The sequence below is a fragment of the Strix aluco genome, chromosome 4 (assembly GCF_031877795.1).
Source record: "Strix aluco isolate bStrAlu1 chromosome 4, bStrAlu1.hap1, whole genome shotgun sequence".
NCBI classification, from domain to species: domain Eukaryota; kingdom Metazoa; phylum Chordata; class Aves; order Strigiformes; family Strigidae; genus Strix; species Strix aluco.
This window is the reverse complement of record NC_133934.1, coordinates 51482671-51509109: the sequence shown is the minus strand read 5'-3', so window position 1 is coordinate 51509109 and position 26439 is coordinate 51482671. Positions and strand designations below refer to the sequence as shown.

The 26439-nt window shown below is 39.9% G+C and overlaps 1 protein-coding gene across 4 annotated transcripts in view; it reads left to right on the top strand.

Moving 5' to 3' along the window:
• SNCA (synuclein alpha) overlaps window positions 1-24068 on the top strand; it is a 73061-nt gene extending 48993 nt beyond the window's left edge. For all 4 annotated transcript variants that reach the window (XM_074823098.1, XM_074823096.1, XM_074823099.1 and 1 more), the window contains 2 exons: window positions 22340-22429; window positions 23436-24068. In XM_074823098.1, coding sequence (XP_074679199.1) covers window positions 22340-22429; window positions 23436-23468 — 123 coding nt within the window. In that variant the 3' untranslated portion in view covers window positions 23469-24068. The remainder of the gene's footprint in view (window positions 1-22339; window positions 22430-23435) is intronic.
• The last annotated feature ends 2371 nt before the right edge of the window (window positions 24069-26439 follow it).

Genomic DNA, 26439 nt, shown 5'->3' with positions numbered 1-26439 from the left:
ATTAGGACATCAGGGTGCTGTTGTTAAAATAAGTTGAGCTGGTGGGTATTAGTTTCTTGTGGAAACTCCAGTGCTTGGGCTGAGTGAGGGTCGTGGGGATCAGAGTCACATCATGTTCCTTCAAGCCTGCTTGCACCAGCTGTCTGGGCTTGTGAATATTTCTTCCTTAACACATATGGCATCAAAAGAGCTTCTGACCTGAGGGCAAGTGCTCTGTTTTCTGGCTGTGATAAATGCTGTTGGTGATAGAGGCCTTATGTGAGTCAGATATTAGTCATGGAGCATTCTGCAAAGATGCAGGCTATTACTTAGCATGCAGAGAATGGAGTGGGTTTACATAGTGCAGCCCCTCCTTTCCACTTCAAACAGGTGAGCAGAGCTGATGGGGTTAGCGACTTTGGATCTTGTTAATGGCCAAGGCTGGAGCTGAGGTTTTGGTTGGCACCTATGCCAGGGATGCAGTGGGGAGAGAGCAAGGGGTACCGTGTGCATTTCCCAGGTGCTGGCTACACCTAAAGGGACCCAAACCACTCTGATCCAAGCTCAGCTGTGCTCAGTCAGGTGAAAAGCACCTGTGAGCAGCACTGTTTGGGCTGCCCTTCTCTGCCTGCCAGCCAAGGGTGTGCTGGTACCTCTCCAGTGCCTACAGCGCTTGTCATGAGCTGCACCCTGATGTCAGCAGGCAGTGGCCATGACATACTTCATTTCAGAATAGTAAAAACCTTCTTCACTTTACATAAAATTAAAAGCTGTGTGAAGCAGCTGAGTAGCATGTAATCCTGATAGAGTAAAGTTGGCAGGAGAGGCAGAGCTTTCGCTCCTTTCTCCTAGATGCTGATGCAGGCTGTGCTTGGGTGAGGAGGGAATGAGACTTGTGATCGATGTGTGACGCAGTGTTTGAGCATTGCCTGGCTTCCAAAGGCAGAGAGTTCAATTGATTTCTCTGTCAAGAGCTATGCCAGTGTAAAAATGGGGGTTGCAACAGGATTTCTCAAATATTCTGCAGTCATAGTTAAAACCAGATTTTTGAGAGATTCAATAAACTACCCTGGATCTTAGGTCTGGTTATCCCTTTGATACTCCTGTGGAAGCTGAGCTACTTTGAAAAATAGTCACTGGAGTATACTTAATGTCGTAATAAATTTTATTAGTCCAAATCTGTCTAAATAGTTTTAACTCACTTTTCTGAGCTTCTGGCTTGCACTAGTTTTCTCAGGCACCAAGTAGATCAGATTTTTTTTTAATCTAATTTAAATAAAATGCGATTGTGTAATTTTGACTATGGGAGCTGAGAGGATAAGAAAAGCACCCAATATCATGAGGAGGGTGACTAATGTTGGCAACGCTAGCAATGCTGATAGACATTAGAAGATAAAGGAAAGCAGATGGCATTTCATGATTTTTTGTGTGTTTTGCTTATCTTGGTATCTCTCATATAGCCCTTTGAAGAACATTACCTGAATTTTAACCTTTTCTGTCTCTTACCAAAAAAAAAAAGGTGAGAGTAATCATAATATTTTCAGAGCAGAGACTGTATTGTGGTCACATCTGGTAATGTCACAGCACGGTACCAAAAGTTTCTCTGCATTCTTTGTATCAGCTGTGAGCATTTTATTTTCAACTTTTCCCTCCAAAACTTTCCAAAGAAAATTGTAAGTAAACATGACATGCCCTTGACTTGAAAACCATGGCAAGCCTCTGGGGTTATTTGGCTTTGTAGCAGTGCAAGGCTTGTCACTCCACACTTCAAGTGAATGTCAAGAAGCAGTCTGGGAAATGGCGAGGTTGTCTAGGGGAGGGACTTGGGAGCTGGTTCCTGCTATGCAGTTTGTAAAGAGGCAGCATCAAAGTTTTTGCTTGTGAACTTTACAGACTTTGAAATAGGCTCTTTCTCAGCAGTCACGTGGCACTAGGAGAAAACAGCTAACTACACAGTCTACTAATTGATGGGAAAGGAAGGAAATGTTGTCAGAGAAGTGCTGGCAGATATATACTATCCCCAGCCTGGCAAACACAGAGTTAAATCTGTCACTGGATGTATGGAAAGCTTGAACAGATTCAGTGTGTACCACGAGAGGTTGTGATAGATGTCTGAGGAAAGATTATATTTAGAGGGCAGACAGATACTGGTATAGCTCTCTGAGGAACTTCATCTCCCAAATGTCAATACAGCTTTTATAGTAAAAAAAAAAAAAGTTTCAGTTCAAGGAAGATTACAGAGTATGCTATACTGGTGGAAGAACTCCATTATGAGAGTTGGTGCTGGTATACACATATCGGTAAAGACAGACTGGTTTCATGATCCCAGTATGTACAACTAATTCAGCAAAACTCTCCAGTGGAGACTTGGTCTGGGATTTCTGCAGGGTGAGTTCACTCAGCGTTTTGGCAAGCTCAGCAGCTAGAGTTAATTACTTTGTTAAACTCCCATGTAGAAAGACAACTTTTAATTTGCAATTGGTTAAATATGGGCTATTGAACAGTGTCAGATTGCCGTCACTAAAACAAAGGAATGCATTGTGGAAGGGAATAAAAGTTGTTTTATTTGAACTGGAAAGTTCCTTTAGTATTTTGATAGGTACTCTTACCATGCTGGGACACTTAAACACCTACTGCATAGTTTACTGAGATTCCAAGTCTCAAGGTCAGTTAAAATGTAGAATCGAAATGGTGGAGCAGCCGCATCAATGTTCCCCAAGTGTCAAGTGATACTGAAGGTCTGATCAGTACTGCAGTTTGGTAGTCTTCAACTACAAGGCCAGCACGCTGGAGGAGTTGTGCTGACAGCCATCCAGCAGCAACCATAGGGCTTGGAGAAGGGTAGGTGGTCCTTTGGGGATGTGGAGGAGAGAAACTTCATCACTTCCAAAGGTGATGACCTCCCCTTGGGCCAGGACATCTTCCCATGTAATGGCAGAGGACTGTTCATTGCAACAGATCAGTGCTGACTGGCCTTGGAGGACTGCTCCTACCCAAGGTGTAAAAGCACAGTGAGATGGGCACAATGAGGTCCTCGCTGAGGGACCATCTGCCAGAGGAGCTGTGACTTTGAGGGGCAGGCGGTAAGTGGCTGCTGGGTTTGCAGTTTGTGATTCTAAAGTGTTATATAAAAAAAAAAAAATATCAAAAGCAAAAGGGGAAATAAAATATATTCCAGGCAGAAAAGCAATGTGAGCTCAGCTGGGCTGGGAGTTTTGTCAGATGTAGGATGACCCCTTGCAGCTCAGGTCTCGGGCTGTTGTCTGGCAGCAAAATGTATCACTCGTATGTGGCATGTATAAAAGTAGGTTGTTTTCTGTGCTCAGCCACATCTGTGCCAGAAAGGTATTTATGTAGGCAGGCAAGAGTAGGAATGAATGCTTCTCTTAGGCTAGCCAGAGAGACTTGTCCTGTGAAAGGAAATTAAGAGTGATATTTCCAAGACACAAGTGCTAGGGAATTACCTACTTAGCCTGGTGCATCCAGTCTTAGGGATGTTACAGGCTTTTGTGGGTTCAGTCTGGCAGCCGCAGTCGGGGAAGAAGCTTTCCCCTTCCTTTGTGGAGAGCGCTATACATGAAGATCTGTGCCTTTGGCTTGACTGAAGCAGACCCCTTGAGCTGAAGTTAACCAACTCTCTGGGAATCAGTGCCGCAAAAGATATAAAAACTTTTTCAGTTGGTGTCTGGGTTACTTTGTTGATTTTTGAAAAATATTATTATTGTTATATTCAGAAGGTCATTTATTTCTATTTTTCTTGCCTGTCTCACCACAGGGAAATATTCCTGAAATGAAACTTTGCTAGTTGCTCATTGCAGAGTGACAGCTGAGTTACCAAATCAGTTGGAGCTGTAAAGGTTTCAGATAAAGCTGCAAACATTCTGCCTTGACTGTATGAAGGAAGCAAAATGCATGAGTATTGATGGAAGTCAGAAATATTTAAGAAAATCTTTGTGGTTCAAGAAAATTTTTCTGCAAGGTTTTGGACCAGATGTTCAATGACACCTATTTTTTCCTGGCCCATTGTTATCAAATCTGCATCCCTCCCAAACAGGTGTATATTGCTATAGTATTTTCTTTTCCTCTGAATTTATGCTCTGAAACTTCTCAGACAAGCCTTAGGACTTTAAAAGCTCAGTTTTATAATCTGAATGTGGAAATTGCTCACCAGATATAAAACAAAACAAAATAAAATACCACCATTTAAAACTGTCTCAATGAAAAGCAGTTATGATGGATATAGCAGAAGAAGATAAAAATAAGGAATTGTTACTAGGCCACACAAGCCCAAAACTTAATATCCAAATAACTGTTTCAGCTGTGGTTACTGAGAAGGGAGAGGATAGATTTCCACATGATGAATGTTTTTCACAGAGTAAAGCCCAGGAAGTGAAGAACAGCTGCAGTATGAGCCCTCACAGATGGACAAAATGAGTGTGTTTCCTCTCTTAGGATCACTCTCATCATTAAACTTCTATTATTTTAAGTTACTTTTCCTTCAACATTGGAAAGGTTCATTAGCTTTATAATATTAAGAAAATATTTAACATTTTTTCATGGACCTCTGTCTGCATATTCATTAATGTAAACTTTGGTTTTTATGTTAATAGTGTTCCTGGAGTTTTGTGTCATTTTCCATTGATATGTTCCCTGTATAAACAAGCTAATAAATTTCATTTCACTTTGTGTACAACTAAACGTCCATCAGCTGCTGTGGAGCAGCTTCTGTCTTTCAGAAGAATGAGTGAGATTATTCAGAACTGAGTCCCTACCAAAATTATCTGCCTTCACAAAGTGCAGTTGAACAGTTAACACCTAACCAGGACCATCTCAGCTCTTTAATGTGTGTGTACTGGGAGAATTCAGATGATACTGTGACTGTATGATTGACCAGCCTTCCTCTGAAATTGTATCAGTATTTTATGTTCCAGTTAATTAAATCTTACATCTGAGTGTTTGCTTAGAATTGTGTAAAAGCCTCTCCAATAAGATTTATAGCCTTAATGAGTTTTGCTTTTAGAGTTGCAATGAATTGGGGTAAATTACAGTCTTGGTAGATAAGCCTTGTCTCATGGTAGATAAGTGATCAATCATGGGGTCTAAAGTCAGCACCACAGCTTTGGTATACACCTGCCAAATATGTGATTCTAGATACCTAGAAAATATGCATTTTAAGAATGTGCTACGTCTAGGAGTGGTACAGCCTTGATGTGTCACATATCTATCAAGTTTCTTATGATACTGTGTCTGAGCTCTAATCTATATCAAATGATACACTTATTGGTGTAAGAAGTTAGAAGGGATTGTTACTCTGTTAGTCTCTGTAATAAAGTCCCTTGGGTTGTCTGCATGATTGACAGCAGTTTTGAAATTTTATCAGAGAACAAACTGATGGTCTAACTGATGGGTGGATGTAAATTTACATCTGTTACACATTGTTAGTTTTTGCTAACAGTGCACTTTGCCCTTGAGTTTATTTGTGTGAAACCTGTTTTAATTTAGAATATGAAGCCAGGTTACTTTGTAGTTAGTGTTAATTAAAAAAGGTCATTTGTCAAATGGAATAAACTGAATTTGTTATAGAAATAATTAAGAAATGGTTAATTGAAAGTGAAAGGGATGTAGAGAAGGAGCTGTGAATCTAATCTAGTGGTGGCTGGGATGCAGGAGAAAGTGGCAATAGTCCATCAAAAGTCAACGCTCCTCCCCACAACCTGCAGCTCTTCTCAGTGGCTTTCTCATTCTTGTAAAACACATAGTGCCTTTTGCAGAATATTTTGATGGAGATTTTTTTTTTCTTCCCCTGAAGAATAAATCAATTTGCAGAACAGTGCATTCATTATTTACTCTAGGTTTTTCATACCGTTGAACAAGCTAGTCAGTGCTTTTTCTACAGGAAAGGTAGGCTGGGCTGTGGTACAGGAGTAATTCTCTGTTCAAGCACATCACTGGGAATGCACCAGCAGTGACCGCCTAGCCACCCATGCAATTTAACCAATCACATTTTGAAGGCAATATTTTGGCTGGTAACAAATATCCAGGAGATAACCAATGCTGGTCTGAAAAAAAAAAAAAAAAGGGTTTCCAACCATAAGGTATTTTCTGTGAAGTTACAAAGTCATTGCTGAAGTGCAAGGCCTGACCCACAAACTGCTGCCCTGTGTTTGTAATGCTGAATCCTGAATTATTCATAGAGCGGGGACTGAGCAAACTGTAGAAGGCAGCGTGCTTAATGTGATTAATGAAAAGTCTGAACTAGTGCTTTACAATGTAGATGAGTCATTAATATAACAGACACATTAACACACATGGGAGAGGGTTTGTGTGGAAGGGTGGAGGAGCCATCTCTCCTTACGTGAGCCTGAGCAACAGGGCTGGTTACATCTCAGTGCTCCCAGATGTTTAATTTCAGTTCATCGGTTAGAGACACACCCTCATAGTGTGTGATTAACACTCCGATGAAAAACAGTCACATACACTTCAATGGGATTAACATGTTTGAGTGCCTTAGGGTATTGGTTCCTGCAGGACTGGCATCCTACACCTTTGAAAAGTGTAGTGTGAATTCTCTGTTCAATGAGTTGAGCGTGTCTCCAGCCGCTATTCGCAATGCACTTAGCTTTGAAAGGGGACACAGTAATTAAAATTTATTTCATGGAGGCCCCCAAGAAGTACATATGTTCTGTGCATACAGATAGTGTAGCTCGTGGGGTTCACAACCCCATCTTCTGTCTGTTTATATTAATTCTGTCTTCTTTATTCATTAAAGTTTGGGAGACAGATAAATTTTTAATTTGAGGAATTTTTTTTCTGGAGAAATAGGCAAATGGTGATACATTGTATTCACATGAAGGAATTAGTATTAGATTTAAAACCAATTAATCATGGAAGGGAAAAAAAATCGTTTCTTCCTGACTGCTAAATATTTAACAGGCTGCTGAATGATCAGAGGTCCCTTTTAGGATTTTAAACCGATGAGATAAAAATGAGTTTAAATTCTTTAACGTTTGCATTTGTGACAGCAAGAATATGAGAAGTAATGTCAAGTGCTTGAAGTCCTCCCACTTGCGCAGTGATCACTGAGTCATGGTACTGATACAAGACAATTTAGAATACCTCAGCCCTGCTATAAACGTTGGTCCTAACTCGTTTGGGAAATGGGAGCATCACCCACACAACACAAAGCGCTAGAGAGGTTTTCTTTTGCACAGGGTAATCAGCAGCAGTGTAAAAAAAATAGCTTCAGTGCTGAAGGGGTTCTGTTTCTGCAGTGAATAGTCATAGGGGGAATATTGTCTCTGAAGTTTGCTTTGTCTTACCTTGGTTTCCACGGAGTTATTGGAATGTGTATTAGGAATACACTTGGCTTGGATGCTGTCCCTTTATATGTGAATCTTAATGCTCCTATTGCATTGAGGGTACTGTAGAAGAACTCTCTTGTCACCGATTTAATTTGGGAAATTACAGCTGAATAGATGCTGAGTCTGTCTATCTCACTGGATAAAAATGGTTTGCATCAGATTTCAAAGATGTCATACCTTCTCATATTAAGTAGTTTGTTCTGTGGCACTTGAAACAAAGAATAATTTCTATAGTTCTTGATTCACTACGGTGTTATTTTAGTATTAAACCTATGTAAAAGCTTTGACTTCCACAGAACTTTGACTTCCACAGAACTAACTACTTAAGTGTATGCTTGACAATCTTTTGCTGAATCAGGGCTTATATGAATTTAAATGTGTAAAAATAACGCAAGTTCAAGTAGATCATCTTTTAAGCTTTCATTAGTAATGTTATTTTAAGCTTCTCTTATCAGACTGGATACATATGGTATACATTTGTTGTCGTTGTTGCAAAGATTGTGCTGAATTCCTTTTCTGCAAGAATCCATTCAGAAAAATGCTTCTGAATATTTGTGGTACTACCTACTATTCTGTAAATAGCTTTTTGAGGATACTAGATGGTCCAAGGCACATCCTAGCAGAAGTGTCTCCTGTTTAGGTAAGTGTAGCCCACGAAGCATCCACGCTTTACATATATATGTTTGGAATGTTGCAAGTGTAGAAAAGAGATTAATAAAGTTAGAACAGTTGCTGTTGCAGTTTTCAATGACACTGCCTTTCTTGGATAATTCTCAGCAGATGGGCAACTAAACCAGAGAATAAGAACCAGTCAGTTTGTTGCTTGTTCTTACTGAAATCGTATACATGTATAATAGAAATCATTGCTATTTTCATTAGTATGATTTCTCATTGAATCTGCTTATTGAACAATGCTTATTACAAAATAGTAAACATGTCAACTGGCTTTATGCTAAACCACTACAAAAAATATCATAATGACAGCCATTGAGGTACCTCTATGATGGCTATGTACAAATACTTACCATCAGATAACTGAAACAAAATGATTTGGAAATCATTATTAAAAGATGATGATATAGCATACTGCTGAATTTCATTTAGTTTGTTCACAGCAAACTGCATTTACTTTTAGCTTCATACTCTGCATAAGTATTTTCTAGTACAGCTCATTTCTAAAATGGCATTTGAACATAAATTCACCAGCCAGGTGTCTAACTGATATTGCTTGAGCATTTGCAAACACTTGGGCATCTGAATGGGCAGTCGTGCAAGTTGTGTTGTTTGTGTTCAGATCTGCATGGGTGATTCTCAAGATCTGGCTCTCGTTCTTATCTAAATGTTCACCAAGCAGCATGTGTAGAGAAACATCTTTATGGCTGATAGCAGATAGGTTTTTGTGTTTTTCTCAAACTATGGGGAGTCATATCATAATTGGACATCTTTTTCTGAAACATGGACTCATCCTGCCAGTCTTTTTTGCATCATCTTCAGTACTGAATATATGAAAGAGCTCCATTATAGCGAGAACCTAAATGCCAAAGGTGTTGTATTGCTCTGGGCAGCATATCAATGTTCGCTGCAGGAACTGACAATGTGGTTTGTAGGAGAAAGAACTGTGGCAACTGTAATTGCTTTGCCACATGTGTTCTCTCTATTCCTCCTCTGTTTTAGCTGAGCACCCTCGTCTCTATAGAATAAACTTTGATAATCATTCTTATTGGCATGACATGCGTGAAATTATTCCTCCACAACTTCATCTGAACTTCTGTAAATCACATGTAGCTGATGCCACGAGTTTGAAGAAAAGTGGCTTGGTTTTGTTTTTTCTATTTGTCCCCAAAGTAGAGGTGTTATGAGTGCAATTGCTAAGCAGCATTTCACTCAAAACTTCCTGACAGAAATGTGGTTTTACCTGCAGTTTTGGATGTAGTTAACAGAATGAGTGCTTTACCTCAACTAGGTTTTTTGTGTGCTGCCTCTGTGGTGTGTATGCATCATTTTTTCCACTCATATGATTAAATATTAACGGGGCAGTGGCTGGAGTATGATTAAAGTCTCCTCTCTCAAGTAACAAAAGCAGATGTGGAGAAGAGGATATTTCCCTTTCATTATGCTCCTTGTGGCTCTTTGACCAACTGCTTCTTATGAATTGTAGCAGTTTATGGTGATTGCTTTGCTATGACTCCAGTGCATTCCTGGGTGCAGAGGGCAGATCCCCTGCTTAGCAGCTGAAGTTTGGGGAGCTACTGTGATTAATAATAAGAAAGGATCAGAGGGAAAGTGTCATTCTAACAATTCTGACAAGTAACATTCTATGCTTCTTTGATACTTTGAAAGCAGCTCTGTATTTTAATTTCAAATGGTTTAACAGAGTTTATTAATAGAAGGCTCTTTCTGATAAAAACAGTGCAGTAACAATTCCCCTCTGAAGCTCCATCTATGGCTGAGATCATCAGCCCACTCAGCTTCAGGTAGTTTTCTGACGTTAGACACTGCTGGGGCTTGCCCTCCTTTTCCTCTATCAGCCTGATGAGCAGCATCTCTGCCCTACTTGACTCTGCTCCAAACACCAAGCAGCCACATCCTGACTCTTGCAAGGCTTACCTTGTATGCAGTTCTCATAAATGAGCACCAGAGATACAGGGTAGTGGATGCTCAACAGGTTTTTCCTAACTATTGTGTGGGTTAGTCCAGAGAAGACTGAAATGAGTCAGGATAACAGTTTTTCCAGTATCAAACCCTTGCTACAGAAAGACAGGGGACTGTGTCCACTGGGAATAGGACTAGAAATACTGGGGCTAAATGTTAGTGGGGGAGATTGAGGTTAGACACCAGGAAAGACACTAATAGTTAACAGTAATTAAGTAGAGGAACAGATTGCTTGGGGATGTTGTGGAATTTTTATCACTGGAGACTTTTAAGGTGTTTTTTCCCAGACATCTGTTGGGAATGATTTAGGGAAAGCTGAACCTGCCTAAAACAGAGATGCAACTTAGGTGACTCCTCAAGGCCATCCAAACTTGCACTCTTGTGATTTTCTATATATGAAGAAATAGTGAAGGTTTTTATAGTATACATCCCTTTTGGAACAGCAGCAGGTGTCTGAAAAGAGGATCATAAAGACAGGCTGCTCTCAGCAATACAGAGTACAAAAATGGCTTAGTGACATGAAGAGTTACACCAGGCTCATACTGACATAGGTAAGAAAAAAATTTGGTCTGGGAAAGGCTGTTTTGCTTTGAACTCCACTGTCATGCAGTGTAGAGGATAGCAGCCTTCAGTCTGATGCTTTCCTTCATCTAAGCCAGAAATGAAAAGCAAAGATAACAGTAACAGTGCGGTGGGAGGAAGGAAAGAAAACAGATACTCAGATACAGTATTGTATATTTAGGTAGTAGTCCTTTAAGAGTCTCCTTGCCTTCTACACCTTACTAAATAAAATTTATTGAATAATTCTTTCACTTAATTAAAAAGAATTATTTCTTCCTCTATGAGAGCAGAATAAGCTGAAGAGATGTTTGTGATGTTTGTGTTTCATGCCACTGGACTGTGAAGTAATCTTTCCCAGTGCAAGTGAAAGCTCTGAATAGTTGTATGCTTGCTTCTAGATGAAGAGGGATACTTCAGAAATACACATTTTGAAATGCAGGCTAACTCTCTAGTCTTTTGTGGTGTTTGAGCTGCTGCTGAATGGATCACAGTTGCAGGAAATAGTCCTGAAACCTTTATAGTTCAAATAATTGCTGCGGGCATTTTTCAGAGCAAGTGCTGGTTTCTTCCTTACAAGAAACATATTTTTAAATTCCCCAGCTAGGTAAAGTGCTGTAATATAGTGGAATTGAAGGAATGCTTTACAGTGATGCTCACTGATAGTAGCTGAAGGGTAACCACTTCACTAACAGCACATCTTGTCAATCAATTAGAGACTTTGAAGGTGACCATGCTGCCACTAGCCCTCCTGTCAGCCCGCAGGTCAACGTGCTGGAGAGTAAAAGCAAATGAGTCAATGCTGATTGCATTAGCTTATCCACCCATACTTAAGAGAAGAGGGAAAGGGAGAAAACCCTACCCTCTTTCTACTACCTGTAGAGATCTCTTTCTCTCTCTTTAAAAACTTCCTTGGAAGTGAGTGAAGTTACTTCACTGCTTTGTGAATGCACTCACACAAAATGGGGTATGGAACTGAAATATGTGCTGTGCTGTCTCTGGGACTATGTGTAACAGACTGGGAACTCATGCTGTTCATGATGCTAGAGGGTGACTGGTCCTACAGACTGGTCCTGCAGAAAAAGTCCCCCTGTATAAGGGACTTTTTCTAAGACTAGGAGAAATAACTCTGGTTTAGAGATCGCTCTTCTAGATAATACAGCATTGAATTAACTCTCTGTGCGAGTGGAAACTTCTTTTAGAGGGAGCTTATTTTCCTCCTTTAATTTTGTCTCTTAGGAAAGAGAATATGTAGTCATGGAGTCTATACAATAGCTTCTGGAGTTTATCTGCGCTAAAAATATATGTACTTTTGGAATGTGATTGTGATATTCAAACAGTTTTAAATAAAGTATGGTAAAATAACTTTGCAGCTTAGACTGGGACCATGCTGTTTAAAATCGTCTTTACTGACTTAATGGAGCCAAATCCAAATAAGGTTGCTCATTTCTGTGCTGACTGGAAAGCTGATGTTTACCATTGTTTTAGTTAATGTGATCAGTTGAGATCATGTATCATTATGTTCTGGTTTTATTTAATGAAGACAAAGCTCAGGTATCATCACTGGAGGTAATTCTTGGTGATGGGTTCATAGAGATTGGAGAATCCTGCATTGCTGCTGTGGAGCTCCTGACAGACATAGGGCCAGCCTGTTCTTAAAGACGTCCAATTTTAATTTTCTTTTGCAAACTGGCAACCTGTCTCAAGGGGGGTCCCCCAGGGATTGATATTGGACCCAATGCTGTTTAATATCTTCATGAGTGATCTGGGTGATGGGATCCAGTGTACCCTGATGAAGTTTGCTGATGATACCAAACTGAGTGGGGAAGTGGACACTTGGGAAGGGAGAGCCACCCTTCAGGAAAACCTGGATAAGCTGAAAGAGTGGGCTAACAAGAAGTTCAACAAGGACAAGTGTAAGGTCTTGTACTTGGGAAAACATAGTCCAGGAGTGCAGCACAGGCTGGGATCTACCTTGGCTGGAGAGCAGCTCTTTGAAAAGGGACCTCGGGTTCCTGATGGACAACAAGCTCAACATGAGTGACCAGTGAGCTGCAGCAGCAAAGAAAGCCAACAGGATGTTGGATTGCATCAACAAGGGCATCATCAGCAGAGATAAAGATGTCATCATTCCACTCTACTCAGCACTTGTCAGGCCACACCTGGAATACTGTGTTCAGTTTTGGCCCCTGCTATACAAAAAAGATGTGGACAGGCTGGAGACAGTCCAGAGGAGGGCTACAAAGGTGATCAAAGGACTGGGAAGCCTGACATGTGAGGAAAGGCTGAGAGAATTGGGTTTGTTCAGCCTTGAGAAGAGAAGGCTTAGGGGAGACCTTATCACTATGTCCCCATATTTAAAGGGTGGCTACAAAGAAGACGACAACTCCCTTTTACAAGGAGTCACATGGAAAAGATGAGGGGTAATGGGTACAAGTTACTCCTGGGGAGATTCCGACAAGAGGAAAATTTTTCACAATGGAACAACCAGCCATTGGAATAATCTCCCCGGGGAAGTGGGTTTCCCCAGTACCAGACACTTTTAAGATTCAGCTGGATGGGGTGCTGGGCCATCTTGTCTAGACCATGTTTTTGCCAAGAAAGGTTGGACCGGGTGATCCTTGAGGTCCCTTCCAACCGGGTATTCTATGATTCTAATTAAGGTGATCTCTTTAGGATTATATGGACCTAGTTCACTTATGCTTTCATGACAGGTTCCTTCATCTTTCCTCTCTGTTCTAGAATGTGATAATTCCTGCTGTTCTTCTTTGGGGTCTCCCAACATCCCCAGCGAAGTGCATTGTTTAGACTGAATTCTGTATTGAGAAGAAGGTACCCTTGGACTAGATTAGACCAAGCAGATTACCTCACAGACCTTGTTAATACATGAGAGAATGGCTTTTTTGCAATAACATGACATTGCTGGTTTATGTTATTCTTTGACTTTGTAATTCTTTTCTGTGCACCATTTGCCCTTCCACTTTGATTTGGTGAGTACCTAAGTGCAACATATTAACACCTTTTCCTGTTGAGCTGCATCTTAATTATTTCAGTCACTTATTCAGTTTTGTCAAGGTATCTTTGAATTAAGAATAATAAAAATAAACTCAGGCTCTTTATTGTTCCTTCTTAATGCATAAGACTAAGCATACAGTTAAGTGCAGTCCTTGGTCCTTCTTCCAAATCCTTATGAAAATAGTGGTATTCCTGTACTCAAGATTTCTGTGAAACTGCACTCTGAAACTTCAATTTTGACAATGTAAATCACGATGTTGCTAGTGAATATTGTTTGAGCAGATCAATTACCCTAAAATATTTTTATTGAGCTATGCTTCTCTACTTTGTTCAGGAGAATGTCAGATGTGACCTGGTGTGATGTTTAGTCAGCTTGTAACATTCCCACTATTTGGCAATTAGAAATTATTTTAGTCTTTCTAAATGGTAAACTCTAGCTTTTCTTTCCCTACCTGTGAAGTTTTCAATGTTGCCATAGTTTTGGGAAGCTGAAAAGAATGAAGCTGAAAGGACTGTGTGTTCTGGATGCATTTGCATGCTTTACTGATGGCATATTGACTCAGCCCCTAGCAACCTGTTATTTTAAGTCACCTGTAATTAATGTATGTGTCTATAACTTTAGAACTCGTATGACCTGCTCGCCAGTAGGTGGGTTCTCCATGTAATCCGCATCCATTTATCAGCAAATAACAACATACCAGCAGCTCTAATTAGGTACTTTACCAACCTGGTTAATGCAAAACATGAATCTGAGTTTGAGGAAAGTTGATTGCTCACAGAAATGTTTCTGTTGTACTCTGAACTGAGTTGAGTCTCATCTTTACAAGTAATACTAAATGGGGAATTTTAAAGGAAGGAAACAAAAATATACACAATCTATACTGTATTGAAATTTGGTTTTCTAGGAATTTAGAATGGTTCATCAATTGTTGTAAACAGCAAGTATTTCCAGCTATTTATAGACACCAAGATGGATCTGTAACCACGGACACTTAAACAGTCTTCATGCTCATTCCTCTTTCCATAGGCCTCAGTCTTTATCCTTTTCACTTTTGTCATCGCCAACTGAAGGGCATAAAAACATGAATCAAAATGCAGCTTGTAGCACTTGCAGGCACTATGTTAGCCTTTCATTGCAATTGTGCTATTGTGCTGACATTTATTTGTTTAATTAAAAGTCTCTTATTCACTTCCACTCTCCATTTAAGGAGGGCAGTAGTGCCATTTCATTATTGGTACTCTAAATGAGTTGTGCACTGGAACAAATAGTTTCCTTCACACATAATGCTTTCTCGTAATTTCCTTCACTTAGATGTTTAGCTTAGGAATAATTAAAACAGCTTACTTTTTTCTAGCTAGTGCACAGATATATCTCCTCTCTGTATCTCCAGAGTAAAACCACTAGACTGCTGCTAATGCTTTGTCATTCACAGCTGAGGCTTGGAGGCACCGATTATTGCAATAAGTGAGTGGGAGCTTTAGAGCATCCTAAGCTGACCTGGCAACTCAGTTATAACCAGTCAGCTCCACATATTTCATACCTTAGGACTAGGAAAGTAAATAAATTGAGGCCATTTTAGCCTATCTTTGTTTTGCATATTGTTGGGAATGTGCTGTTTTGTTCAAGGGTCTTTCTCCCATCACGTAAGTTGGGCTTTACGGTCAAAATACCTGTAAAAAAATAAAGGTATATAAAAAGAATCCCCAAATTTTTCTTTAAGCTCCACCATATAACAGCTAACAGTTCCTGAAGAAAGTTCTTACAGGGTGCATAATACCAAACTGAAATGGGTTTAGTCAAGCTGGAAGGATATTCAGTTAGCCATTGTAAGGACTTAAGGCAGCCCTGTTGTGTTATAGGTTTGGGATGCGATAACAGGCATGAGACCAACAGCTTTAGGGATAAACAATTTACCTCTAAATAATGGTGTGGTAGTAATGACAGATTATTAGTACAATTATCCAGACTGTAACAACAGCACATTCAATAATTCACTAATACCGGACTAGACAATATCCAGGCTCACAAAGGTGTACATGACTACGGCTATCAGAAAGCAGACATGACTGCTTCTCTGGACAAGCTACTTGGGCCAGTTGACAAGCTCGGGGAATGTCAGACTCCCTGACTGGACTCTCCCTTCTATTGTTGAGTCAGGAAAACACTGTTTGGGCTTGTTCATCATGCATCGCATCCTACCTCTCTGCCAGTTCTGTCCCTGCTGTGCGCAGGACTTGGACATACAGTATAAGGCAATACTACCCTCACTCAGTATGTGGTAATTTTGCAAGGTAATAATGCTATTGGATGTGATTTTTAAAATTTTTTTTTTACATTCTTATTTTTATTTCAACCTCCCCCACATACCATCTGGTGTGTACATACAACAAACTGGACTACATTAAAAATGTTTTTCATGGAGCATTTTGTTGGGGGTCTCAAAAGACTTTCCAGAAGGGACTTTAAAGGTCTTTACAAAAGAGGAGTACCAAAATTATCTTGTAAGCCAGCTTTTTTCTATTCTAGTTCACCGCTTTTTCCATAGTGCCTCTTGGTTCACAGCTGGTCAATAATTACTACTACTCAATAATAATAACAATAATAATAAAATACTACTCAATAACAGACTGGCAAGTGATGTGGTGTGACCAATGCTCACTGAGTTTATATTGTTGAAATTAACTATGACTTCTCATGTTACGTTAATTTGTTAGGTATTTGAGGCAAGACTCACCTTCTTTTTATTTTACTCTCTCAGCTTGTCCTCACAGGGGAGGTGTTCCAGCCCCCTGATCATCGTTATGGCCCTCCTCTGGACCCACTTAAGCAGGACTACATTTTTCTTATACTGGGGGCCCCAGAGCTGGACACGGCACTCCAAGTGGGGTCTCAGGAGAGTGGAGTAGAGGGGGAGCATCCCCTCCCTCAACCTGTTGGCCACACTTCTCTTGATGCAGCCCAGGATGCGGTTGGCTTTCTGGGCTGCGAGCGCACATTGTTGGCTCATATTCAGGTTTCCATCCACTAATATCCTCGAGTCCTTCTCTGCAGGGCTGCTCTCAATCCACTCATCACCCAGCCTGTATTTGTGTTTGGGATTGCCCCAACCCATGTGCAGGACCTTGCACTTGGCCCTCTTGAACTTCATGAGGTTTGCACGGCCCCACCTCTCAAGCCTGTCCAGGTCCCTCTGGATGGCATCCCTTCCCTCCAGCATGTCGACTGCACCACACAGCTTGGTGTCATTGGCATCTTGCTGAGGGTGCACTCAATCCCACTGTCCATGTTCCCAACAAAGATGTTAAACAGCGCTGGTCCCGACACCGACCCCTGAGGAACACCACTCGTCACTGCTCTACACTTGGACATCGAGCCATTGACCGCAACTCTTTGAGTGCAACCATCCAGCCAATTCCTTATCCACCGAGTGGTCAATCCATCACATCCATGTCTCTCCAATTTAGAGGCAAGGATGTTGTGTGAGACAGTGTCAAAAGCTTTCCTGCAAATAATTGATTGTGGACAATAGAGCTTTCTACTAGAGAAAAAATCCTCCCACAATATCTGCATGGGAAATTTCATAGAGGTCTCAAGAACAGACAGAAAATCAGCAAATGTGAAACAACATGAATGTGAAAGTTTATGGGGGGAACTTACCAATGTGTATAAATACCTGAGGGGAATGGTGGTAAAGAAGGTTGAACCAGATTCTTCAGCAGTGCCCAGTGAAATGGCAGGAGGCAGTGGGCACTAACTGAAATGCAGGAAACTCCATTTAAATGTAAGAAAAACCTTTTTTACTGTGCAAGTAGTCAACAACTGGACCAGGTTATCCAGCAAGACTGTAGAGTCTCCCTCTGTGGGCATAGTCAAAACCCAACTAGGCATGGCCCCAAGCAACCTGCTTTAGGTGACCCTGCTCTGGGCTGGGAGGTTGGACTAGACAGTCTCCGGAGGGGCCTTCTGACCTCTGTGATTAATGGAAGTGACTTCCAGGGTGACCTCCTCTTGTCAGTATAAATGTTTTAAGAGCTGACACTTTGGTAGCCTGAGTTATTTATCTCAGAATATGGAATCACTCCAGAAGGAATTAGTCTCCAGTAACCAGGAGAATATACATGACTGTAAGACTCCTTCAGCATCCATAATGGAAAGAAAAAACCTGTACTAGCCAGGGAGATAGTAAATTATAATGCTTAGATCAGCTGCTAAATTACAATTACAGTGCTTCCTTTTGAAGTTGCTTTTGTCCACGACTTGAGATAAAATAATTCACTTCTGATAGCAGTAACTTGGCATTCAAAGACACGTCACTGAGAGAACTGAATGCACACTCCTGACTATTTTGCCACATGGTGCTGACATAGGTGTGGTACCATGAGCAGACCACTGGGTCTGTTTTCCATGCGTGAGGGATCTTAAACAGTCTCCCCTTCCACCAAAAGCGTTATGAGGTGGGAAAGAAGGTGAAGTGAAAGAATGGGGTGTGATTTTCACCAAAAACACTGAAATAAGGGAAACCCATTTGGTGATGTTTTCCTGGCAAAGGGAATAGGCCTGAAGTTTTGGCAAATACTCTGTAATTTAAACAGGGCCAGGTTTTCTGGGGGACTTTTTTATTTAGTTTGATTACTATTTTATTGTAAAAGTGGGTCATTTCACACTGTCACACGCACAGCTTAGCAGGATTCATTTCCATAGTAAAGGAGGAGTCATCAACATTTTGGAGCCATTGCAGCAAATACATTCTACTTCACATCTTATTTTTACCACTCTTGTATAACAGCTATTTTGTACCTGTTCCTTGAGCCAGAACTGGCACCTAGGGTTATGCATATGCACCTCTTTACAATGATGGGACACAGTCTCCCCTTTGTTTATAGAATGACATAAGTTGCTTGAGAAAATGAGAGCACAATGTGCTTTGGGAGGGAGGGCATACACCATAGCCGTTCATTCCCAGGGAAGGTGTGAGTGGGCTTGCAAGGTAGCCTGATAGCACATAGGTCTTGGGCTGTGCAAGTCTGATAGTCACGAAGCTTTGCCAAGGCAGACAGGAGCGCTGATAGCACAAACTGACACCACTCTTGGTACCTGGGAAGTGCAGTGTGGTGTGCTCTGCTCTGACTAGCCGCAAAAGCTTGATTTTCATAACATGGGGTCTAAGGGCACAAGACTCTCTGGAGATGTAGAAAAACAGCTCTTACCCAGAGTGACCATGCTTCAAACCAAGATATAGGGCATTTATTTTTTCTTAAGGGAATCCTCAGGCAACAAGCAGACATCCTCACATCGCCATTCTTTTAACACCTTGCTTATTGCATGAGTTGTAATTTTCCCTTTTTAAAGTGTTTTCCCTGCAAACGAGCTCATGCTCCCCAGTTAAACACTGACTTCATCTCTGAGAAGCTTTTGTTTATCTTTTCAGATCTTCTAATAAAAAGCTCTCCCTCTGGAAACACCCTTCTATATGGTTTAAGAACAGAGGCGGCAGCTTCAAGAGAAAAGTGTGTCTTTCATACAAAGACAAGAATTGGTCTACTGGGTGTTTTTCCTCTTCCATAACTGAATTAGGATATGGAATTATTGATCATGAGCACCTAAAATTGCATTTCTTTGTTTTAAAGGAGATAAATAATTATATAAGGTGTACCTTAGATGGCTCAGTGTTACTGAGGGTGGTTGTTTACTTTTGTGATATCCTAACTTCAGAGGGACAGTACATCAGAAGCAGAGAGCATCACCATTAAAATGATCTGGTTGCATATGCTACACATTTAAATGAAACAAATGTGACCTTGGGAAATGTCATTCTCATCTGAACTGCAGTGTCATCAACATGAAAGGTGGTGTTTGTGTTACTGTTTGCAGCTGGACAAAGGTACATCTTTGTTGCCTTTCATAGGCAAAGACTTCCCTTGGTGGTTTGGTATGACTTATGATTTGCTTAATTTGAAAATATACTGGTGTTGTGATTGATGTTGTATTTTTCTGGTGCTGCTGATTGTTTTATTTGAAGCTATAGAGAAACCTGCATCCTGAACTCACTGAAGGAACTTGGGAAGATGATAAATTCAGCCTTTTTTAGGCATTATGTCTCTGTAATCCTGATGGACAGTCCAGACCTGTGGCAGAGGTTCCTAAGAAACAGAGTCCAAGGTTTGAAGTTCTTTAAAATTCAGCTGGCGAATCTTTTTCTTTGTAGTTACTAATGGTCCTGGCAGCTTCACTTGCCATCTGTTTTCCTGATACAGATAACATTAAGCTTCAAGCTTTCTTCCTCATCCAACCTCAAGACTGATTTTGGGCACAGTTTTACTTGATGTAGATTGCTAGCCAAAGCTGTTCCTTAATGATATTAAAGAGGAGTAGACTGGAGCTGTAGGTCCTGAGAGCTGATATGTTATATGAAGTGCACAGTAACAGCTTTAAAATTTGCGTTGCACACACTATTTAGCTATTTCAGTCAAAGCTGATAGGGATTGATGTTACTTCTCATAAAAGTAAATAGGCATAAATACCCCTAAATTTTTTTTAAATGCTAGGGTAATTAAATACTGCGCATCAAATAATCTTAGGAGCTTGAGTGTTTTGACAAGCCGGGGCAGAACTGTAATTGGGCCTAGTTCTTCTGATAATTTCATGCTTGAAAAGTTACCTGTCATGCTGAACACCCAAAATTATTAGTTCTTCTGGAAGACACAGGCCTAAATAAAGATATTAGCAACCTTATTCATTGATGTCCCTTGACTTTTGGAATTTGTCCATGTTACCTACGCAATAAAGCAGTGCAGGCTTTATGGCACGCCATAAATCTGAGAGCAGGCGCATGAATGGAGGGAACTTGGCAGAATAGTAGGCTGTAAACAGACTATACTGTTTACCTCTAAAGGACAAAACATATCTGGCCCCACTGAGAAGCATTGGGACCAGATATCATCATACTGGACCTTTTAAAGACTGAAGTAAGAGCTAGAGAGAAGAATCCACAGTATGGAAATAAATTCTGCACATCATGCACTTTGATGAGGGTGGAAAACGTGTTTCTGGCACATGCATCAGTGCCAGAAAAGGTGGGCGAACCACGGAAGAACAGGATTCGTATCTGGCAGATAAACTCACAATTTGTGCATGGAGAAATGCAGCAAGAAACATAGTATTATGACTAAGGTCACCTGGTTAAACCACAGAGGGAGCTGATAAATGGCAAATGATCAACAGCAGAAGCATGAGAAATACTGTGTGAAGGTAAAGAGGATTTAGTGCCACCTGTTTTTGCATATTATTTTCTATTTTGTGTTAAGCTCGCAGAGGTGAGTTTCAGGTTTAGCTTCTCTTATCCTCATTTTATCTATATCATAAATTTAATTTGACATCATTATCCTATAAATTGCAGACTTTGAAGAATTACCTCATTAGTCTGGTTTGTAACTTAATTTTGTATTTCTGTCTATGCTACTAGCCTGCAGGGTTTTTTTTAAGTGAATTTCTTTCTGAATGTCTGTAATCATTTTTTAGTGCATTTCTGTCTAGATTGACAACTGGTATAAATCAGCATGGTCACAATAATTCCACTGAGCTACTCTGCATGTTTTCATATCAATTTTCTTACAGTTCAGGATGAACTCCAACAGTCTTTATTCTGGCAAAATTCATGTTTCTTCTCTGTGAACTTCTGCAGTAACAGCTACTATGGGAATTGGCCAAATTGGATTGGGTTTTTTTCCTTTATAATTTGTGTTTGTTTCAGATGGTAAATAGTATCTATAGTTTTAGGACAACACTTAATTTACTCAGCAAGTTATTCCTAAACACCATGGCAGTCCCATTAATTCCAAAAGGCTCTTATGAAAATTGTTGTGTAAAACAGAAATGCCCCTATAATGGTCAATAACCCAGATGCCCAGAAAGAGCTTAACAAGTATCGGGTAGTGCCATTTACCATATACTAATACTGCATAAAGTAACGTGCTGCTTGACATAAGAAAACATGTAGAGGTGTGACCCATTAAAGGAAAAAGGCTTTTCCCAATACAATCAGGTTCTAAAACTGAAGGAAAAAAACAGCTTGCAATAGTCTGAGTTATAATAATTCCCCCCTTTTTTGGCCTCTTTGAAATGTACTGTGAAAAGGTTAAAACTGTAAAATAAACAATGATTTATGAGAGGATTGATGTGTCTATAACATTAAAAAAGATATCATTAAATTACTATTTCATTTATGTGTCTTGATACGACACCATTCTTTTGGCCTGCTTTTACAATGACTTTTGCATACCTGTGACTGTATTCTCCCAAGTAGTTAAACAGAAATTAATGAGATAACCTACTTAAACAATTTATGTGGGACTGTGTTTCCCAGATCAGTTTCTTAAGGGGCAAAAAACTTGGATTGGTTTGCTTCATGACATGAGCAAAGCATTTTCTGTGTGGTTAAAATATTTTCCAAAGATATACAGCAAGTTGGTGATGGTACTGTTCGTTTGTTCAGATTGCCTTCTTGGCCTGTCCATGGCAAGAGAGAAATGGGATATCAGCACTTCAGCTGTTCAGAAAGATGATAGTAGTTATTCCCATGGATACTTCTGTGGAACATGAAGAAAATCTCTCTGGAGCTGATGTCCTCTAGCTCTTCACAACCCCTGGCAACATCCCACGACCAATGGACAGGCCAAGAAGTCAACCACTGATCTGGAGGAAAGACACACTTTGGCTTAAATAATGAGGCAAGCAGCTACAGCCTGTCACTTTTCTTTCCCTGTTTTAAATGTAGAATGAAGAAGGTTTCCTGCAGGAGGGAATGGTGAATAATACAGATGTTCCTGTGGATCCTGAGAATGAGGCTTATGAAATGCCTCCAGAGGTAAATTTGTTGTGGTACTTGCTGTGAATGTACGTCGGAGAAGGAAGGGCACAGGAGGCTGCATGCTCAAGTTACATTAGTCTGGGACAGACTGATGCTGTGTGAGCTGCAAGGGCACAGCAGAAACATGGTCTCTTTGGCCAAGATCTCTCAGAGGTATAGTGCTGGGAATCAGAAAATCCGTTGCTTTCTTGATAGTAAGGAAGTTTAGTGGGAAATTGTGTGTGTTTCAAAATACTTGGTCTTGGGTTTCTGAGTAATCCACAGCAAACTTATATCTTTTTCCTATGTTTGGTAGGGAATATGCAAAAAACTGCATCTTCATAGATTGTTTTAATAGCTTAGTCATTTATTAAAGCATCACGCTTTCTAAAACACAATAATTCATTATTATAATCTTAATGCAATTATGGGAGTAAAGCATTTTGTTGTTTTTAATGAACCTGCTATCTAAAATATTACTACAATATCTGGCATGATGCTTTGGTAGTTGGAGCGGCAGTTTTACAGTAGCACAGATAATTAGTCTGAAAATGTGTATACAATATTTAGCCCACGATCCAGTAAATGACTTAAAGTCATGCTTGATTGCTAGCACCTCAAATATCACTGAAATTATGGGGGCTGCTCACACACCTGTAGTTAAACACACATTTAAATGATTTACTGACTCGTGAGTATCTGCAGCACGTGGTGTGGGGTTCAGCCCAGAGGTAGTCCTCCTCTCTCTCCAAGTGAGTTGCCGTGGGTGCTCTCATGAGTTCCTGGCAACATCAGCTGAATGACAGGTTAACCACTGGAAAAGCCTAATTCTCCTGTAAATACCACAGCTTATAAGGTACAGTATCTGGAAGATGTGATAAAATAATAATAAATGGCAAGATCCTGATCACGTGAAAAGCCATAATATTTTGGCATTGAATCCACTAGGACTAGAACAAGCAGTGAAAAGTAGGATGTATTTATCTAAATTACTAGTAGCGCTCATTTCTGCTCTCCTCATTAGGAAGAGTATCAAGACTATGAACCTGAAGCATGAGAGTCCTTTCCTTCCTTTATATCTCCTGAAATCTACTAACTACTAAAGACGTCCCATCCTGTACAAGTGCTGAGTTCCAATGTGCCCAGTCGTAAAATTTTTTTACAGTTTTTACGGTGTATTTTGAAGTCTTCCATCAGCAATGATTGGAGTATCTGTGACTGCATCCACCTTGTTTCAGCATTTCCCACCTGCTGAAATGAAAGCTGGTTGGCAGGGTCATTGTTGTGCTGTGGATATTGTGGCTTCAAGTTTAAAAGTTAAAAAAGAAAATATTAAATAAAAACACCTAAGTGTCTACTGCTTATTTCTAACTCTGTACATGTTTTGTTGATAGGCTGTCAGTAATTTGATATTGTTTATGATACAATTTTTATTTGTTTCCTATGACTATTATTTCTGTGCAGAGACGACTTATTGTGAGAGCTTTATATATATGTGTATGTATTATACTTATAAAAAAAGTAATTGAGCATGAACTATGCACCTATAAATATTAGCTGTTGAAATTTTATTGTTTTGTGATGTGTTTTATTAACTTGTGTCTGTAAATAATGGTGTTCAACTGAAGCAAATAAAATGTAACCCATTAAAAATGAACTTTAAATTAGTGATGATTTATAACACCTTTCCTCTCCAAAAGTCCCTGTTAAAGCATTCAGACTGTGTTAGTTCCTGTGAAGGAACTGGAGGAACAAACCCAGTAAATGGAAGCCCAGTTTACACAAAAAACAGGGTGAAGAATGTGAGTATCAGGACTGGTACCTCAGCTGGAGTAAATTGCTGACAAAACAGATTAATTTGTAGTGCTAATAAACTTTCTGTTGTAAGGAGAACCTGAGAGTGAATGAAGCCATTAATAATGGGCTGCAGCAGATTATCAAGAAATTGTGAGGCGCTTTGAAGAATTACTGTTTCAAGGTTGTTAAAGCACTGGGCTATACACAAGAGTGATGGATTAGTTGCAATCAATTTGTCTTGTATAAAGTCCCATTTAGCAAAAGTTCAGTCTACTGTCTGTTTTTAGACATGGTAATTTTAGTTATTATGTTGCCTGGATACTTTTCCATATAGTAAAAAGATTTAAATGTGAGATGTTTTCAATTCTCTCATATTTTATTTGTTTGGATTAAATGTTGCCTCTAACCTGAATGATAGTGGTTTTTTGTTTAAGGTTCTGTAATCCTGAGTAGGATTTTGAAATTGCTTTACAGCTAGTCTTTCCAGTGTTCTGGGGCATGGATCTTAAAACAGGTAAATATCATTGTCTGGTTTTGTGTATGGAGAAACTTAGGCACAACCACATAATGCGTGTCACTGGTATGTACAAAAAGAGACCCAAAACCCTGGAGACTGAACTCTCCAACTTGCTCTTGAACTGAGATCCTTTCTGGCTTACTGCAACCTTCCTGGTATTAGCACACCCAATGTGGAGTAGATCTTTCCAGGTAGGTACCCATCCCAGCTGTATACAGTGGGAGCTGATGTGTAGTACTGTGAGCCAAAATCACATGAACATACTGTTTTCACGATGCTTAAAAAAACGGTGCTTCAATTTCCCATGTCATCCACCAGTCCCAACCCCATATTTCTAAGGAATTTCATTTGTTTCAGAAGAATTGCCATCAAGCTCTTTTTTCAAAGCAATTAAAACCCCCCTTGATTATTTCAAACAACTTATGGATATTTTCATCAATAGTTGAATCACTTAATGGAGCCTAAAGTCCTGTACTCTTTTGCAGAAATCTTTCATGATAGTCTGTAACAACCCACCAACAATCTGAAGTCTCCTTCACAGGTGGTGTGTCAAAAGAATCTCTTGACCTGGACATCTCTACTGTTAAAATTGATCTTAATGCCTCAATGACAAATCTATTGATTGCATCAATGGAAAATTAATATCAGGACAGGGCACAATGTAAGATACTGTTTTTATAATTATTAATGTTGTTTAAGGATCTTTCTGTTCTAGTAGAAGGATTCGTGAAGAAAAGCCCAGTGCTGTAGTGTGATTTTTTCACAGTTTGCTAGCAGGGATTCATCCACCAAATGCAACAGCTGAGAGCAGTCAGATGCTTGATACTTCAGGAAATAGCACTAGAAATAACAGCCTAAGTAGAATATGTATTTCGGTTGTTCATCTTCTCTTCCACAGCCCACAGGTCTTGATTGCTCTATTGTTTCTCTATTAGGGAATCAGATTAAACTGTTTGGTTGTTCACATGGTGCAGATAAGCCATGCACTTCTTAAATGAGCTGTGGGGAGTAGTATGTTATAAAAAACAGTAATAAGAATAAATTGACTCCTGAGACTGGCCTATTGTCTGAGCATGTAGGAGTTAATTATTTTCTTTCATAGGTTAACATCAGCAAATCATTCAGAGTTTTCAGGTCATTTAAAACATACCATAGACAATCAGTTTAGTTCTTGTGCCTCTTGCAAATATGCCCTCAGATGGCCCCAAAAGTCCATGGGACCCCTGGTTACTATAGCAGCACAATGTGATGCACTGCTCTGGTAACAAGCTGCATTTTAATTAGATTCCTTAAGGGCTGTCTGGCTGTCCTTTCCAGGTAAACTAAATGCCATTTTGACTTATTTCCTGCAGTGAGATGAATACTGACACGCGGATTGCAAATGTCAGAATTGTGTCGGATGCTAAAGCTGAACTAAATAGATACTGCTGTATTCAGATTTTTTTAAGTGTCTTCCCTGGGTATTAAAAAATGCTTCTACTGTTGTGATAACATTTGCTTAAGCAATGCCTGCCAGAGAGGAATATACCTCAGAGCCCTCTTTTCCTTAAGAGCCTAGATTTCAACTCAAAACAAAAGCAATCTTCTGTCCTCAAATTACGAGTTAATAATGACTCTCACCAGATCCCAGTCCTCCAGAGAAAAATCACATGTTGCTTTTTTGTTCTATTTTGACAGCTTTGTTCTTATAATGGTTCCTATTTAAACACATTAT